Source organism: Cygnus olor, chromosome 5 (genome assembly GCF_009769625.2).
Source record: "Cygnus olor isolate bCygOlo1 chromosome 5, bCygOlo1.pri.v2, whole genome shotgun sequence".
Taxonomy (NCBI): domain Eukaryota; kingdom Metazoa; phylum Chordata; class Aves; order Anseriformes; family Anatidae; genus Cygnus; species Cygnus olor.
The window spans coordinates 61,718,437-61,738,356 of record NC_049173.1 but is presented as its reverse complement, the minus strand read 5'-3'; the positions used below and the strand labels follow the sequence as shown (position 1 = coordinate 61,738,356).

Here is a 19,920-nt window from a genome sequence, read left to right as displayed (position 1 = left end):
ATCTTCAAATTGAGAATGTTAATTGAAAATCAAAATTCAGACTGAAGTTTAGAAATTACATGCTGAATATAATTAGTCTAGAAAGGCTTCACCTCTATTTCATAAACAAGCTTTTGGTATTTCCTCAAGTGACCGTTCAGTAAAGCTATCTGCTGGCAATGCGCTCGAGTGGAAGCACCTTTCCTCTGCCACGTGCACTAACAGACTTCCCTCTTCATGATGTTTTAAACGCATATAAATACAAAGCTGTATTCATGTTCTCTTCTTTAATTTGATTACATCTAGAGAAGGGGAATCTCTTAACCTTAACAATAAAATTATACTAACAAAGTCACATTCACTACTACTCTCAAGCCATGGGCTGCAACTTTTTTCTGCGCTAGGATAGCCGAACAGGTAAAGAGCTGGCTTCAGGTGCTTCTGAGCTCCCACAAGCCCTTTCCTTCACTGCTGCCTTATGGCCAGACCCATTTTCATGCTGTGATTTACCTGTTTACCTGTAGTTCTGGAGCCTGCAAAAAGAGACAAGCTCAGGCAGGCCTCTCAGGCACTCTCTGCCTCCATCACACAATTTTCAGAGGTATGCTGCTCCTCCATTTCTGCCCATACATTCTTTAAAACTGCAGGATCTAGTGCACTAATCATGGCCAGAGGTCAGCAGTCCATGGCTCCTTTCAGGCTTTTGGCTGCTAGATTTAAACACTAGGGATGCAGGACCCTGCTAGATTAAGGCCTCCACCTGCTTTTCCGAGCGTGATCATTAACTAAATCAATACACTTCATGTGTACGGGTATTCCAGTGGCCCCAAGTTATGCCCCAAATATTGATTATGCTGGGATTTATAACCAGTTAAACAGAGTTAAGTATAAACTCTATGAGTGGGTGTTATCCAGTCAATGACTTTGTGCAGGGTTTTACTCTTTATGTACTTGTTTTTTCTTAAATAGAATTCTGTCCATGGAAGTCCATCAGGTCCAAACGCAGAATCCCGCCAATAACTTCAAGGCCTTATCAAATTTAAGGGAGAAAGATCTGGCCCATTTTAGTAGTTTATGATAATAGCAAACCACAAAACAGGTCATTGTGTTAAAACATTTTCATGTTAAAACACAAGTACAAACAGCATTCAAATTTTAAGCCATAATGACTTCACTATTTTACATTTAAAATATTCAAAATGAATTTTCTAAATCCCTCACAAGGAAAAAAAACAATATTAATGATAAATAAGGCTTGTAGAAGGTATCTGAAATTCACATATTTCCATTATATTTTTTCTCTTATTATCAATTAAATTCACTCAAATGATTTTTTTTTAAAAAAGTTTCTGATAAAAAATATCTCCCTAGTTATAACCCCTGCAAACAGGGGTTTATAATGGAAGTGCTGACACAACCCTAACTACAGCAGCACAAATGGTGCCGCTATAATACACAAAATCAAGTTCTATTATTCTAAACTATCCTCGCTCGGGGGGTTTTCTTTACTGTGCTCCCAGACAAACTGCTGAAGCATGAAAAATTTAAATGCAATCAAGTGGGTCCAATTCTACTTTACTAGAACAAGTGTCTACAGTGGTACAATCTTAAAAGAAGATGCAACAGATTTGTTTGGTGCTTTTCTTTCTTTTTTCTTTTTTAGCTGTTTATTTATAATACTGTGCAGTGGAGATAAAATAAGAGAGGAAATTACACTCACATTATATCAGTATATTGATTACACAGCACACAATCAGAATGAAAACTACATTGTGAAATTGTTGCTTTGGTTAAATTGGTAGATTAGCTGAACACAGCAATCACTAAAGGTAGAAAATATACCTAATGGGTATGAAAAAAGAGGCTGAAAAAGGCCCTCATTATCTGGAGTCCTTTCATGTACTCAACTTTGAGAATTAAAGAAATCTGCACCTAGATTTTCCAAAACTAGAATAAATTGTATTTCATTTTGAACTCAAAATTGAAAAAGAATAGGATCTTTTACCAAAATCTCAGTAAAGCTGAGGAATTGGGCCCCATTTTCAGTCAGCCTCAATGTCAAGGTAGTAAAGCCAAAACTGAAGTGCTAAGAGCTTTACCTATATAAAACTAATCATGATCACAAACAGCTACATTCTGTACATATATGTGATTTTTTTACATTAATTGAGAGAAGAAATTGTCAATGCTCCAATGAAGACTGCCAGTCAGATTTTCAAAACATCAGCTTTCCTTTTTCCTACAGACAACGTATGCTATACCTTCCTAAATGCAAATAATTATACTTTTTCTTGTCTAAGGTTTTTCTTTGGTTTCCAGTTCTTCAGACAACGTATCCCTTCTTTTTCAAAACAATTAGATGATACTCCTGACATGAAAGGCTTCCATAGCCTAAAATCTCCCATCCCTGCTTACTGCCAAAATGATTAAATGTTACAGGGGAAATTACGGCTAGGCCCAGAGTTTTAACTGCTAGACATTTCAGAATCAAGCCACAAAGCATCAGCACAGATAACAACAATGTGGTAGCCCAGTCAGTACTTCAAAAGCATATAAACTAAGCAGTAACAGTGAGATATATGGCAAAGCAGACTTGTAGTTGGCCAGAGACTCTAACTCCTGCTCTGCTCCACCCTCTCAAAGCATTCATAAACCTAAAGGCATGTCTACACTGCAGCCACATAAATGACTACTTTGTAATGCTGAGATATCCAAACTAATTTTAAACAAGCTCGTTTCTGATAGCACTCCAACTACAGTAGCATGCTACTCAGATGGACTAATTCATCCTGCTTTAGTGACTACAGTATAGATGTAACCCAGGTCTACAGCTCCAACAGTAGATTGGAATCAGATTAGATTAGAAATACATTTGCTTACAGAGCTTTTATGAACAGTCTCCATTCCTTCTCCCCAAAGTGCCAGATTAAAATACTTAAGTGCATGATTAACTGTAAGTATGCAAGCAGTCCCCTAATTTCAAATTGGACTACTCTGTTTCAAAAAGTCAAGCACATGTCTAAGTGCTTTGGTGACTCCAGAACTAAATAAATTAAGAGAAACCATTTTTAGGCGTACTTATGACCTTTTAAATACTTTCTTCTTAACTTTTATGCTAACCTGGAGTTCATGAAAAGTAAAAAGTAGTCCCAGCATCTTCTCCCACCCCCACCTTCTTCTCAAAGACAAACCAATGTGCATGCTTCTCTCACAATATTAAACATGACTTACAGAACCCTCCCCTACAAGTCAGCACTCAGATTTGTGATAAAATAAATGGCCTGTATACTCTTCTTTGCCTGCACTGCTCACGCATCCTCCTCTTTGACACTTATGGCACAGCTCATCACTCGGTGGCTCTATTTTTTTCATGGACCCTTTCTGAAACTCAAGTGTGTACTCATGGAGCATCCTTTAAGCAATCTATTTCACAGTGGATGTTCATCTATACAAGTACGGGGCTGATGTAGCATGGGGCAAACTGACAGTTGCATACAAGTTGCTGGAACAATTTACTTCTAGCCGAGTATCAGTTTATCATAGTTGAAACATTTGGGAAAACTGAGCTTTGCTTTTGTTGTATACAGATAGCAGTTACAGTAGTGCTCAGATTGACTTAAAGAAAAATGAAAATGCTTTGCCAGTAGCCAAAGATTTTGTAGCTTGGCCTCTGAAAAACAATGTTACGTAGACATAACTCAGTAACATAATGCACTGTAAATCTAATGCTGTAATCTGTCTGCCATTTTAGAATAAACAGTTATTTCCTAAAATTATGAAATCTCATATCTGATTTCAAGGCGCTTTAGTAACAGAAACGAATAGCTAGTAAAAGATTCCATTCTCCTGGGGCCCTATATCCTTACATGAATCTCTGCAGACAAAATTTGCATAAACTGACAACACGGCAATGGGAAAAAAAGCCTCCCAATTTCTGTTCCTGGTTTGGAGTCACAGCAAAGCCTTAGGCAAGTCATCTCATCTCCCTCCAGCTCTTCCTAGGCTTCATTTTGCTGGAACACTGCAAGGATTAGTTGCATATCGTTCATATACAATGCTTCAGTGTTAGAGAGTTTAAGGTAGTCATAAGAAACGTTATTCTAGGAATCAGCTTGGAAACAGAAGGATGAGAAAATGGAAGCAAATATGATAAAGAAATGACAGCAGTATGTTAACTGGGCACCCAAATCTCTAGCTGAGATGAGCATCAAGCTAACCAATACACCCACAGCTTTCAAGATATACACACAGCTATTCTTGCATTCGGTTTTCCAAACCGGACAAATTACACTTCTGTTAATAGATATGAATCCAAATCATAAAGTTTGACATCAGGTTCAAACTTCCTTAAAGCACACAGAGCTCACAATACCAATGTTTCATGGTATTTCTTCTCACAAACAATGTGAGAGCTAAACAGCTCCCTAGAACTTTTTTGGAAAGCCTTTCTCTTACATTCTACCATTAAAGCAAGTTTCTGCAGTTATGCAGCCACAATAAAATATTAGGGTTAGGGAACCAGTTCCTAACTATTCATCCAGTTGCTGAAAACATGAAAAAGGATGCAGCAAAACAGCTTTGCAGCCCCTGATGACTTTTCAGTGAAAATCCAAACTGTTTACATGGAGTCATAAAATACTAAAAATAAACCTACCTTTCTAGTAGGTTAACTGTTCCATTCTCTCTACTCACTGCCAGAAGTTCTCACTAAATATGCCAAAGGTGAACTCACACTGAATGTAGTAAAGGGCAGTGAAAGAATAATCACTTAGCACCTGGGCTGTGCTCATCTCCAGTCACTGAAGTTAATATTTTCTATAGTTTATATTTAGCTGACAATATTGCTGTCACTTTATTTAAACAGCTTGAGACTGTTCTTTGGACTGGAGCTCATATGCCCTGGAATGCTTTGACTCATGAATTGTTTCTCCTGATAATGTTACATCACGTAACCACCTCTGTTTAATTGGCTGGTATTAGCCTCTCAGTGACGACTGCCTTTAAAGTCCTATGACTACACCATGTGTCTTTGGCTATCCAATTTCTTACTGTTGGAAAAAGAAAAAGAAAAAGAAAAAGAAAAAAGGCCTTACTGACTTCCAGCTATCTTTACCAATAACTATGGGAACAAGAGGGAACATGCCAAGAATTTATCCATCAGCAACTTACTAGGATTTGTTGTTTTAGGCAGCAAGAAACAGAAAATACAATATAAATAAAAGCAATCATTAACAATAAAATTAAAAAACAATGGTTGCTATAAATAAGCATTAGTTCACATATTTTTATGGAATAGAATGACTTAATTGTTTAACTGAATGATTATATAAATGGTTTTGATAAAGGATGCCTAAAAATACTAACAAGAATTTATTTTAGCATGTTTAGACTTTGAGCTTAGAGTGTATCCAGAAGACTAGATGTATTTTTTCTCTAATAAAGCCAGTTAGAACTTGTTCTACTAACTCAAAATCCTCTTGACCCAACTTCAACCTGGTGGGCAAAGAGATCCTGAAAGGTTCATTAAATCCTTGCAGTGTTCTGCGAGATACCAACTCCACTGCTAAAACACAGTGTTATTACATTTTGTCCTTCCTCCAGTTTGTTTTCAAGATGCCACGTGATGTAACTCATTAACTCACGCTAAATTTACAATGCTACAGGTGCAAAAACAACAGGTCACATGCCATTTCTCTGCACAGCTCAGCATAAGTGAGACACCTGATCTAAGTCAGCACTTCTTGATGCTAGTTGCTCTGCCAAACAGAGCACCTCGGCATGCCGCAGAGCAGGGTCTCAGTTTCAGCCTCACCTGTAACCAGTTGCACTAAACCACCTAATTAGCATCTCCACATAACGTGAAACAATGGCTCTGCAGTTCAGTTACGGATTGTCTTTTTAATCAAAACCTTACACTACAAGCCTAAAAACATTTCTAGCAGGCAAACTATTTCTGATTCAGTAGAGGTTACGCAAGCATCAAAGCAGTTAAACATAGGTGCCAAACCACATTGCCAGGAGCTCTTAGTACTGCGAGGTAGTGTTACCTGACAGCTTGGTGAATACAAAATTACTTGTTTCTCCAACTGAAGACAATCAAATTGTCACCTTCCATTGTAATAATGCACAACCAGGGATCAGCAAAGTGCCAACATAATTACCAGGAAGAAAACAAAACGTAACAAAAATATCAAGTCTAAATTTCTCTAAAGGGTAAACACATCCATCTGGCTATTCACAAAGAAAAGTAGGAGGGATTTTATTTTTACTATCAAATATCCTAAGGTTATTTGGCAATAAGATTTATATGCCTTTCATTAAGTGGAAAAGAAAAACAGCTAAGGAAGGTGATTCATAACATACTAAAAATAAACGTGGGTCAGAGCAGTGCTAGGATGGTACCTGTGCACATTTCAAGTACTGCAAGTGTCATTGCAGATACTATGGATAAGCATGTAGCTGCACCATGGTTATAAGCTCACACATATGAGGGTTCATAAAAGTTAATCCCAATTGGCACATGGCGTACTTCGGCACAAACAATAAATGACATGCCACTTTTATTTATTTATTTAAATGATTTCACCCTAAGAACTGAAACTGAAGTTTGAGCTGCAGACTGCCTCAGAACTGTGACTCTCAGGATATTAAAACCCAAGGAAAAGTTTTGAAGGGGGTAATCTGAATACACAAGAACTAGCATTTCCACCATAGATTTCTTTAGGTTATTCAGCAAGTGGCCTACATATTCAGGAGTGAAATTTACATTTTGGTAATGCAGAGATCTCATAACCAGAAACTGTGTTTTATGTCTACAGTAGCTCTGGGCATCCTATAAAATATAAAAGAGTGTCCAAGGTAGGATATAAACTTGAAAAATATTGCCATCTGGATCATGGAAATGAAATTAAACTTAAATTCTCATCGAAAAAACTTGCATTACAGAGTGATATCTTGGATTATATTTTTCTGTATCAATATTCCAGTCACTGGGAGCATATACACAAAGTTCCGTGCATTTATTGATGCAAATGCACATCACCTTCTCATACTTCTTGAAGTTCCACCAGCACTGGAGTAGTTACAAAAGAACAGAGAAAAGCAAAATGCACAAAGCCAACACTCCAGGTCAGATGTTGTTTTTTCTCTGAAGGAATACTCAAGAATGGCAGTAAGGGACAAGCAGCTTTTTTCCACCCCGCCTAACTGCACCAGCACCAGATGTAATCCTAACCCTTGTGGGTAACAAAGGCACAGTGACTGCTCAAATATAAGGCACGGGCTCCATGCAACTGGGAGCACCTCCTACATCTGGTCACAAGCATTGTGTCCTCAGGAGCTCAGCTGCTGTAAGGCTCTTGGCCCATCAGTACCAAAGGGCTGGGCTTTCCAGCTAAAACCTGAGCAGGGCTTTGACCATCGCTCCTTACCTTTGTGCACTACACTACACCGTACAACACCACACCTTCTCTTCCACCACAGTCGAGTAAGGGTAACACCCTAGCTGACACTCCTAATTGTGGCACTGTTTGCAAGGGGCTACATGGCAAATACAGGAGCAAGGATCAGGGTATGGGTCAGTGGGAATGGAGGAAAGGAGAAAGGTAGCAGAGACCACTGAAAATTTTGAAGGGACAGGCATTTTGATCACATAAAATAAAACTAGTCAAAATGCCCTGCTTCCTTTCTGCGGCTTTGAGAAGTGGCGATTTTTGACTGAGTCCTTACAAACAGATTTTTACAAGGCAGCATTGTGCACAGTATTTCTTTGTTTTTCTGAACTAAGGCTTATACAATTTGACTCTCAGGTATGCACACAATGGGAACCCTAAAATGCATTTACAGACCCTCTACGGGAACCACCTCATGTACCAGTGAGCTGCAGCTACTACTGGGATAAAGGACAAGGTAGCTGAATCAGCATACTATTTGGAAGATTATAGGGGATGCCATGCCTAGCTAAAACTACCCGGGAAATATTTCAAAAATACCCATGTCTGATAGGCATTGTGGCCAAGAACAGCAACGTGACAAGTTCTCTCTTTCTCTCCCCAAGCCCTCCACTGCTTTGGCTGCCCAAAGTTTTAGTGAGAGAGAGTAGGTGGGATGCTCCTTTGTTGTGTGAATTTACTTCAGTATGAAAAGACAAAAGATAAATAATTGGAACAGTTTAAAGTTTCAAATAAAATAAAACAAATATTACATCCTTTATTATTCAAGCTAATCAGTTGCCATTAGGAAGTTCAAATGATTTGAAGTTCAATGTATTGAGACTTTGAACATCCTATCCTTTCCCAAGGTCCACAGATGAAATCTCTTTCTAAAACAAACAAACAGGTAAACATAAAACTAAGAGATCATTATTCATAGTCACATTCTTAGTATGACATGCTGAACTAACAATTTGAAGTATTTTCATCATTATTTCATAGAATCATAGAATATCCCAAGCTGGAACGGACCCATAAGGATCAATGAGTCTGACTGCTGGCACCACACAAGTCTACCCAAAATTTCAGACCATGACCCAAAATTTCAGATCCTGGTTAAAAAAAAAATAAAAATAGTAAAAAAAGAAAAGACCATTTAGTAAAAATAAATAAATAAATAAATAACCGTAGTTTAATATTGAGCAGTTTCCCTAAGAAGTTTTTTTGGTGGTGGTGGTTTTTGTGTTTTTTTTTTTTGGTTGGTTGGTCGGTCGGTTGTTTTTTTTTAAGGGCTTCATTAAAGTACTTGGACAGGCACTGACAAGAAGCAGAGAACATTAAAAATTGTCACAGGTAAACCCCACTCAGCATGCCCATTCAGCTTGGAGAGAGCAAGCAGAGTGTGCAGTCTCTGCCTCCAGTGCTCTGAAGCTGCATCAACTGCAAAGGAAGTTACAAAATTTCCCTGTCTTCTGATGTCAGCTCTGCAAAGTGCCACAAAATTGTTACGAAGAAATAATTTGCAATAACTGAGGACCCCCAATCACCTAATTTTCAGGGAAGATTATGGCATACAGCACCTGATCTGTAGCAAGTAGAAGGAAACATCCAAAGCAAAATCTGTCACAAGGGTAAAGGTGAAGAGTGACCAAGCTCTGGATTGCTCCACATTTCCAAGTGCTCAAAGTTCCACTTTAATATTTCTGAGTGCACCAAAGAACATCATGAAGCACAACTATCAAAATACAAAGAAAACCAAAAACCAGCACATGAACCAAAGACCTAATTAAATGAAACTGTTACCAGGTAATTAGAAAAATAATAAATAAATAATGTCTAAAATGAAAACCTAAAATACTGTCAGTGAGCAACACAATAACATTTTTATCATTAGTGTTTAAATTCAATTAGCTCTCTTAGAACTGAGTTTAGCTGAAACACTGAAATTTTCTATCATAACTTGTGATGCAGTATGTTTACTATTGAAATACACAGCTCTGTTGTGGTTTTCATCTTTGACCCATTTTCCCCTATATTTTAAGGATAAAACGTATGATCTGCCTGTGTAAAAAAGTCTTGTCTTCTCAAACAGTGTCAATTTTTGCTCAGGGCTATATTTTGTAATGGTTTCCCTCTTGTGTTTATTGGTAATAATTTATAATAGGCATGCAAACAGCACAAAATATGTGCAGCCTATTCTAATAACAAATCTAACAGTTTCGTTTTCTCATGGACATTTATTGAGAGCTCTATTATCCATTTCAAAAGCATTGCCATGCTGAACATATAGCTTTACAGACATATTTGGCTGGTACATCTAACATCCTTACCATGAACCACCAACGAAACAGTCCAATGTCTGTGGTTTTAAACCAAATAGGAACAGAATTGAAAAGAAATTGATCTTTTAATCTAGGAATTATGACACAGACAGAGTTGTTGCAGACTTTCAAGTACAGGCCAGATCCTCAGACACTGTAAATCAGAGCAGCTGTACTGAAGTTAATTGAATCCTCTATTCAGCTAAAGATACAGCCTTAACAACTTTTCTTGGCATAGAAAAATTCAACTGGGTCCTATTGCAATATGAAATTTCTGTGTTTTCAGTGAAAAACTGACTATTATTACTTTATTACCATGGATCATATGACATGATAATACTCTTCAAACCACTCAAAGATAAATGCAAGAAGTGGTAAGGTATACTCTGAACACTAGCAGACTGTATGTATTTCTCTGTACTTTTCCAATCTATTCCTCTTTAACTGATTCAAATAAACATGCTCTCTTCACTTACACAGACAAAACGCTTTCAAAAAAATTAACAAAACTTATTTCTCCAACTGGCATGTGTGCTGATATCAGATAATTCTGGGGAGAACTAAACATAAACTACAGAAATGAAACCGATTTTAGGTTTTAATTTGAGCGTGAATTCATATGTTTCTACTTGGCAGAGCACCGCAGTCCAGCAGCTCCTGTGGAGCGAGGTCGCAAACGGGACGGGGCCATCCAAATACAGAAGACCCCCAGCACAGCAGGCACAGGCTCTGCGCTAATTATACCCGACCACATCAGTCCGCAGCGTGCAACCACTCTGGAAGCCCCTCCGGGACATTAACACTACACAGAGCAGGGCTGAGCTGGCAGGACCAGAAGGTGCCCCTCACCCTACCTCTGTGAAGGCTAAAACAGAGTGCAAAAAGGGAGAAAGCAAAGGCTCTTTCAGTTTTTTTCTGCTGAATCATTTTTGGTCATTGAGGTTTTGGGAGCTGTTTTGGGCAGGGAAAGGCTCTGTCAGCACCGGGGAAGAAACTGGAGCCAGCAGGGAGGCATGGGGCAGCCCCAGGGGCAAGTCTGGGGTGAGCCCTCTCCACTTTTCAGCAGAGGGGGGGCACTCCAGAGCAGCCACCTCCATGAAGAGGTTCCCTTACTTTGAGACTCTACCCTGGTTATTTTTTCATAGAAGGTGATGAAGCAGTCTAATATTTGGCAATCAGCACAACTTCTCATGTTCCAGAAATCTCAAAATATCTTCACCTTTACTAACCAACTCTCTCAGCACTCGCACTTCATAAAAGAAGAAACCGAGACACGGTGACTTTAATGAATTAACCCAAGGAAACAAAGGAAGCCAAGAGCACACAAGCCTGAATTGCAGCCCTCCTCAGTTCCTTACGAGAGGCATAACTTGCAGCAGAAGATGAATCTCAAATCAGGTTCATAACATGTTCATAACCGAATGAGTCTCTTCTCACTAGCAAACAAAGAAATCTTTCCTTACAATGATTTATTTCTCTAAGCAGACTTATAAAGATGTATTTATTTCCACAGCTCAGTCATTATCAGTTTACTATAGTGTCACAAGTTACAGTTTACTTAAATCAGCCTGTAAATGCTGGGAGAAACGTTTGTTGACACTGAATAGTGAATTCCTACAAAACCTGACTGCACTTCTGCACTGGCAAATAGTGATCAAAGTGATGTGAAACTGAAAGCTCCCATGCCAGGATGAACACAACATGAAACACAAGTTCAGAAAGAGGCTAGGGATGCAAATTTGGCTTTAAAAATATGAACCAGATAATAACATCAAAAAAAAACAAAAACATATTTTTAACCAAACAGCATAACTTCTGGAATTGAGTGGAAACTGTCAACTTGTTTGTGTGCTAAATGTGAATGCATCTTCTGAATTTTCTCATTCAAGGGGAAAAACATCAAATAAAAAGATATTATCACTTATTTAACACTTCAGAAAGACACCTAAGTTTACTGTAGTCTTAATGCACTGCCATCTTTACAATATACAATTAAAATACTAAATAAATAAATCCCCAGACAGCAAAGTTATTCATTTTAGTATTTTCAAGGACCTTTCTGTAAATACACTGAGAAGACAAGCCCAGCAAATAGCTTATCAATACAGCCTCCATGGAGTATTTGCTAACATTAGACATATGTTTAGCAGTGAAATATTCTTCACTTGAAATACACAAAACACTCTGCATCTGCTGTAGAAAATCAGCCCAAGAGATGCATCTTACTGGCGATTTTTTTCATTTATAAACTGATGAAGAATAATTTCCCTTCACAGTTTAATTCAATTAAAACAATAGTTTACTCAGTACCTATTGCAAATGTCTTAGGCTGCATGCAAGGAGAAATTACACGGTTTGGATAGTAAGCGAGTATCACTGACTTCTGAAAATAAAGCCATTGCTCTAAATAAATTTTCTGCATTGTCATCTGAAAGTATATATGATTCTAAACGTAACAGAGAAGGTTATTTTTAACTCAAAAATTATAACTCGTTTTAAAATTGCAGTTAGAAAAGCTAAAGTGATAGGAATAATAATAATAAAAAAAAAAAAATACAACAACTAGTTGCACAGAGCACTCACATATAATGGCTGTTCCTCCACTCTTCTGTCCTGCTTTCTCCTACCACACCAGCCAGCACTTCAGAGTTTGATGGCATAACACCTCTGACACCTTCCCAAATCAGAAGGAACCACTGCCACTGTCAGGAAATCACACTGAGTTAATCTTTGCCAGCTCCCAAGCTACCACATCTATCCATACGTATAAGCAACATCTAATTTGTTGTACAAAGCCCTGTCAACTTTGTTCAACAATTAAAGTCGTTAAAAACATAAAAGCAACAGTGAGGAGGAAAGGCGCTGGGGCCTGTTGGGAGATACAGTACCCCACATGCCTTCTGCCACTGCTGCTACAGTTAAGCAAACTTTACAGCCAGTCAAGCCATCATCCAATAGAGCCTATTTGCTGAGCAACAGTGGAGCTTTGTGGTTTGCCTCACAGTTGACAGTAAGTTATGAGCCCTTTGTGAGCACAGGGGAAGGAAAACAGAGATCGGAATTTGGCAGGAAAATATAATACAGAATTCTCCTGTCTATGGAACCTGAATTTTTGTGAAAACAATCAAGCATTGTTGAAAGAAAGAAAAGCAACTTTGACAGATGAAATATAGAGGGGCCCCTTTTAGGAAAACAGTAAACAAAGCACCATTCAGGCCAGGTCCATTCTGTCATTTATAGTTTCTTCTGTGTGGTGAGAGTTTACAGCAAAGAGTTCAGATTCAACAAATCAAGTGTAAAATCTCCCACAGTCCGCATTAAAACAGCTAGCTAGGATAGGACAGGAGTGCCAAAGAGAAAAATATCACAAGTTTTTCTGTTTGGGAGAGAGGATACAATGCGGAGATTGGGTGAAAGAGACTCTGAGAAAAGTCTAAAAGACAAGCCAAAAAACTAACAATTGCTAATTATAAAGAGCTAATTTTGTCAGAGACAGGAAAAGAGAAGGACACTGGAGATCACTGAATAGAAATATGAAAGGAAGGAGCCATTCTTGAACATTGTTGAAGAACTATGTCTCTATTTCTCCAGGCTGAACCTCATGAGGTCATCATTGGCATGAGAGACTCACAAACTTGGGCTGGTACTACTATAGTTTGGACATCTGGAATGTCAGCACACAGTGCGCTACTTTCTCCGAAGTATCTTAATTCCTCTTTCCAAAAATAGGCATCCTCGCCAGCTCTAGTCACCCCAACTGGAAAATGTACAGCACACACTGAAATGAAAAGCATTTTGTTTCCTCGTACTCCACAACCAGTAATAAGATTTCAGCAAGGGAAAGTTAAGGAAACAGTGTTCAGTATGCTATAGCTTTGACTAGCAGTGCCTGGTCTTGCTACAGGGCTGGCAATTGTTCTGAAGTTATGACTGACATGAGTTTCAGGCATCGCTGGGACTCTTAAAAGCATACGGTTTTGCAGCCAACGAAGTAATTGTTAATGCTTTGCAGAGTAGAAAGGGACCGTAGGCCAGTAAAAGGCCGGTTAGACTCAAATGACACATTACTTGCACATCATTTGGAAAACATGAACAAAACTACTTGATTTTCCTACACCCAGCTAAAGTAACAGTCTTCATTGTGTGCTAATCTGGACCCAAACCAAGCCACACCTAAGCAAATAATGCTTAGTAGATGCAAAATAATACTGATTTCTTTATTTAGACAACCAAAACTATTTATTTCACCGATGAAATCACATAATAACTATCTGCAATTTAAAGCGTCCTTTAAAACAAAGCCCACAAAACACAGAAGTTTGCCAATAGGTCAGGAATAATAAAAGCAAGCATGCATATGGATTCAATGCTCTGGATTTATCCGGCATTGGTTAATGGTTTCTATAGAGATGGATGTCAATCTGCCTGGCCTTTCTTGTGTCAACAGTCAGTTACAACAAGGAAGATCATGGCTTTTGCCTTTGATTAGAATAGGTATCTTTCTACAGTTTACTGAAGGTCACAGTATTTGCCAAAGTTCTCTCTTATTACGGATCTTATGTGAAATGCCCGTGTTTACGAAGCAAAATAAAAAGACAATTAGCTTTAGAAGTTTGGGGTCAAAGTGCTGGTAAATCAACACTTTCCAAAAAGTTTTCCTGTTCACACTGTAAGATCTTCACCTCCAATACAGTTTGCTCAAAAATTCACAGAAATATTTGCATAAAGCTAATTAAGCTGTCAGAAGGTAACAGTGGTGTACCACTATGATCACATTCCTGCCAACTTCCTGAAATCCCTGAAAGAGTTGGGAATCGTGTCCTTGTCTAATGTTAACAAATTAAAAAAAAAAAATCTTCTCATTTCGATCATAAAAATCCACCCATGCTTTTATTCAAATACTGTCATCAGCACAAACCTTCATCTTGGTGCACAAAAATATGAAATATGTGAAAATCTGAAAACAACGAAACACAGAAATATCACATTGATTACTGAACACCTACAAGACTGGCTACCGTGACTTGCAGCAAATATATAAAAAAAACTTTTCCAGGAATTCCCCTCAAGGCAGCAGGCAAAACAAAACCCATCTCGCTACTGACGTTACGTCAGTCCATACAAGTGTGCCAGCCCGTCGCTAGCAGCTCACGGCTGCACAAACCCTGCATGTAACCAATAAGCTTGCCAGAGTGTGGCATTGTAAGTAAACATGAAAAACTAGAGGGGACAGTTTACTTATATAAGTATTAGATTTAAAAGTCCTGCCCAGAGCAACAGGATTAAATATTTTATGATTTCAAGAGAGATGAATTCACGCTAATGAAATCTGGGAGCACTTTTGAAGGAAGCAGCAAATTCTGAATTCTTGCTGACCTCCATGGGTACTGGGGTCTGCCCTTACAGGTCATGGTGCAGTGCTGCTATATGCTCCACTGGCACAATGCCTATAGCATCACCACTGCCAACCCACGCCAGAACAGCCTGCGTTTCAGTTTTGCTCAATACAGAGGGACTGAGCTACACCCTAACAGAGTAAATGAAGAGATGCCAGCTGACTAAAGGTTCTGGGATGTGGCCCACAATATCCAAAGTGTTTTGGTAGTGGAAGGGATTTTCTGTGTATGAGATGCAGATGAGCCCAATTTTAAAAAATAATAAATATTTTACAATTAAAGCATGATAACGTAGGGAAACAAAGGAACTGGTTGTTATTTGAAATTGTGTTCTACATGTGCCATTTTAACACATCGTGGGATATGGCAGTAGGTGGTGTACTGTTAGTTCACCCAGAATAAACGAGTCCATGAATAAGTGAAATGATTAAGTTAGTTTCCATTGCTAGCCTTTCGCAGCCTGAAGCAAGAGGGACAAATGGGAGCTCCCCTCCCACCCCACGAGCCAAGCAGCACAGGGGCACTGCACTCAAACGCATACACCCATCCTCAGCTGGAGCAAGCGGGGAGCTGGGATGGCACTGAAGGAAGGGCAGGGGGGTACAGCCATGAGCTCCTATCCTCTGGCTAGAATGCACCATTCGCTGATGGCTGGGACACTGGCACAGGCCCAGAAGGAAGGTATGGACACTGCAGGGCTGACAATCCCGCCGTGTTTATTAGTGGTAAGCTCCAGGAAATGTTCCACATAGCCCTCATAGTTTTCTGGCTTCAGACTTAAATGCATACATGCACTTGCTCACACCATCCCTTCTTAAGTTTCCTTTGAGGTTTCAATGCACTGCTCTTTTACCTTCTGGAGCTGCTTCTCCCTGCAGGTTCTGAGCCCTACTCCTTTCTATCATCCATAATATAGCCAGTTGCACATCCTGGGAAAAATGCATTTTGTTACCACCCTGAGATGGGCCATACAGTGCGATGTACAGTATCTACCAAGTGGTCTCACTGAAGTTATCACTGATCTAACTGATAAGATAAGGAGTTCATTACTTATTGCCTGCTCTCACAAAAAGCTCCATTTCCCAGGTCCAATGAGTTACTTATCTACGACTCTACGAGTCCTGCAGCTATGCTTGTAATAAGATTAACAAAAAGAGATCTCAGGTACCTCTGTAAAACAAGACAACTCAGGTGGGGAAAAGGAATAAAATTCCAAAAGGGAGCTTCTTGAATATCTGGATAGGATAGGAACTTGAACCATGAGCTGAGCCTAAAAGCAAAAAGAAAAGAAAACCCATGTGGAACTAGAATTATACACATGTGAACATCCGTGGGTAGATATATGCATCTACGTATATGTTTCACTGTGGTGTGTGCATATGTGTACAGAGGAGGGGAGGTTTTTTGGTGTTTGTTGTTGTTGTTTTGTTTTGTTGTTTTCTCCTGTACCCCGTTTTCCAGATGTAAGCTGTGAAACACATCCAAGTTCCTTAAAAAGGGAAGTGTCAAGTCAGGTGGCTCAGGCCAAGCTGCTGCAGTTATCCCTCCATTGAAAATGAACAACAAACTCAAATAACAGAAGCTGTGTTTGATTCTGGATCTTTCTGGGTTTTCTTTGTCTAGTTCCCATCCTCACAGCCTCACCTCTCTCCCTCCCTTCCATACTTCGCATAAAGTTATGATGTTCTTTACCATAATAATGAATGGAATTCCCAGATTATTATTTTAGAGGCTTATCTTGATTCTGAGAGTTTTTATGCACTTACCACCTATACAAAGAGGCTTTTTCATATGTATTTCAACTAGTAGAAATAGGCTTGGAGTCAGTATTAATTTTTACGGCTTCAACAGATAGTCACATTTATATCCAAAGATTTCATTTTTTTTTCCTGATTGCACTTTTGCATCCCTCTGTGTGCAGTTGCACTACACACTCATCTGTGAACCTGGACCTATTGCCAGCAAATAGAATACCTCCATCCTTAAAACATTTTTTTTTTTTTTTATAAAAACATATATAGCCTGCACTTTGCTCTCTGTACAAATCTGTAGATGCATACATGAGTGAGCCTGTTGGAAACTGGATTCCCCTTCAGCATGTTATTTATTTCCAGGTAATCTCAGCTGTGAGTCTACTAGTGCTGTCACTATGGCCAGCTTTATATTGGATATTTTTCTCGATGCAGATGTGTAGCTATTTGCCTTTTCTTTACCTCTCTGTAAATGCCATATGGACAGAAATCATCGAGTCACCAGATCATACATTTATTTTTATGATATATTATGCTGTTTGATGTCATGTTGACATCTAATTGATGTTGTTTTTGCTTTTTTTGTCTTTGTTTTGTTTCTTGGTTTCAATAAAAAGAGAATTTAAAAAAGGCTGTAGAGTGATGACTTAAGGCACTGACAGACATGAACATAGTATGCATCTCTTTTATGATGTGTTGCTGAGTAATTGGGTATATTTCTAGCTTTAGATAACATATATGAGACCTCTGAATTTTTACTGTATAGTAAAGTATTTGTATAAGCCTAGCCTATAACCTCAAAGGAACTTTTTTCTCTAGCAAGAAATACATACAGAACATGTTTTCAATAAGGCTTAACCCATGATTTAAGAGCCAATAAAGAAAGGTTTTCCATAAAGAAATGAGAAAGCAACAATAGAACTAAAATACAACATGCTGAAGATTAAATATGTTCCATCAGCACAACAGTGTCTTATTGTACAGTAAAGAGCAGAAGGGGGTGATTAATAGTAAAAGGTATGCACGTCAAAAGAAAAATAAATGCAATTTAGACAAAGTACACACTTATTAACAGAGAACATCATTTACAGTTATTCAGATTGGAGGAAGGCAAGAAAAAACTAGTAGAGAATGTATTTCACAATGTGAAGTCCCACTCATCTTGGTGCAAAGTCCACACACCCCACGTTTTTGGGTCCTAGAGAGTGGGAAGGAAGGGAAAAAGGAAGCCAGAACTTGGGAAACAAGCGCAGGGACCAGGCTATGTGCAGAGCAGTGAGGGGCTGGTTAACTTGTCTGCCAGGGACCGAGCCTTTGCCCAGCACCTACCAAGACACTAGCATTCAAGACCAACTGAAAAGTTGCAGACAAGTGGTTCCTGCCTTGCAATATACTGTGAGACGATGTGGGGAAGAGCACCTCCTCTATGTTTGCCAGAAACATTATTAAAATGACCAGTTATTAATTCAATATTAAAAACATTCCAAATTTTGATCTAGAAGGATACAAATAGCAGTGTGCTAATCCAGCCCATTTGTGAAAATTGGTCATTCACATTCCACAACGAAATATGACTACGAATATATAAGCAACAATGAAAAACACAAGACAAAAAGAAACCATCTATTTCATTCTACATATAAGAAACCTTATAGCACAGTTCCATAAAATACTGCTCACAATGCTCAAATATTTCCAAATAAAACCACACACACAAAACAAATACAGGTTTATAAGGAAGGCAAGAAAGGCAGATTTTAAACAACAAAGAGAGCTTTGAGAAGTTGTAAATTAAGATAAAACATAAATGTTTATTCATTGTTAATTGTAGAAATTGCTACCAGTCCTACTTTGTGTAAATAATTACACACTATATGGGAAAGAGGAACAGTAAGAAAACAAGGGTTATAACTCCATCAATAAGTATCTAGAGAAGATGAAATTTTTTCATGCTCCACACTCCTAATATATATCAGAAAACCAGACAAGGAATTAAAGTCTATAATTCACCATATGCATATTTTTACTAGACATGAGATATAAATCAAAGTGGTAGATCTGAAGCATACATCTCAAATGCGCATCCTTAAAACTCCTTCTTAACTACTTCTCAGAATTCCAACCTGTCCTAAAAATATTTTGATTCCATTCTAATCTATCTTATGTGACCTCTGCAGAAATGATTCTTTGCAACTCTGGCAAGTTTCTCTCTACCATTTTCATTAAATGAAGGAATCCTTCAATTTGCAAGGAAGTTCTCAGAAGTTCCATATTCTAGGACTATTATTGCCAGAACTAACTGAGCTCTTGCTATATTCACATACGTAAATTTGAAAGCCAGGAATTATAAACATATACCTCATTCACGAAAGCACACCCAAGTTCAGAAGTGAATTAATCATATAAGTAACGTACATTATAACTACAAAGAGTATGACATTAGAAACTTTATGAGCATCAGACAAGGTCCTCAATTCTAAAATTGTCAACTTGCACAATTTCTCATTTTCTAAACTGCCTTTAATTTCTTTGCCTGTTAAATCCTATAGCTATACAAGTTATTGTTAGATGCTCTCAAAGACACACAAAAATTTACCCATCCATTTTAAACCACGTTATCCTGACATAACTTACTGCGTGGTAGTATGACAGAATACCATAAAGACCTACGGCTTGCTCAAGCAGCTTGTATCTTGAGACTCCATTAACTTTTATCTAATCATCAAATGTCTTCAGGATTTTATACTTTTTGAAAAGAGGTATTTCTACACCTTCTAACTAGTCTTCAAGTCTGCACGTGCTGCGGGGCATGGATGCAAGAATTTGAAAAGAAACACTCCACTATGATCTTAAGAGACAGCATGAAAAGTCACCAGAAATATAATGAATATAGAGAACTGAGACACTTAACTGGGCTTTCCCACTTCCTAACTCTAGAAGTGGAAGAAAAAACACCTCACCCGTATCAGTATGGCTTACTAGTTCTCTGTTAATGAAAGAATGAGAAGACATGAGGAGGTCAAGGAAACACATATGAATGGAA

The 19,920-nt window shown here is 38.3% G+C and overlaps 1 protein-coding gene across 9 annotated transcripts in view; it reads right to left on the bottom strand.

The window, feature by feature from the left end:
* The window catches only part of SOX6 (SRY-box transcription factor 6), a 385,626-nt gene that overhangs the window by 239,682 nt on the left and 126,024 nt on the right, over positions 1 to 19,920 (bottom strand). For 4 of the 9 annotated variants that reach the window (XM_040557480.1, XM_040557482.1, XM_040557481.1 and 1 more), the window contains exon 1: positions 12,314 to 12,452. The exons of the other annotated variants lie outside the window; for them this stretch is intronic. In XM_040557480.1, coding sequence (XP_040413414.1) covers positions 12,314 to 12,390 — 77 coding nt within the window. In that variant the 5' untranslated portion in view covers positions 12,391 to 12,452. Of the gene's footprint in view, positions 1 to 12,313; positions 12,453 to 19,920 lie in introns of those variants that run through there. 9 annotated transcript variants of the gene reach the window in all.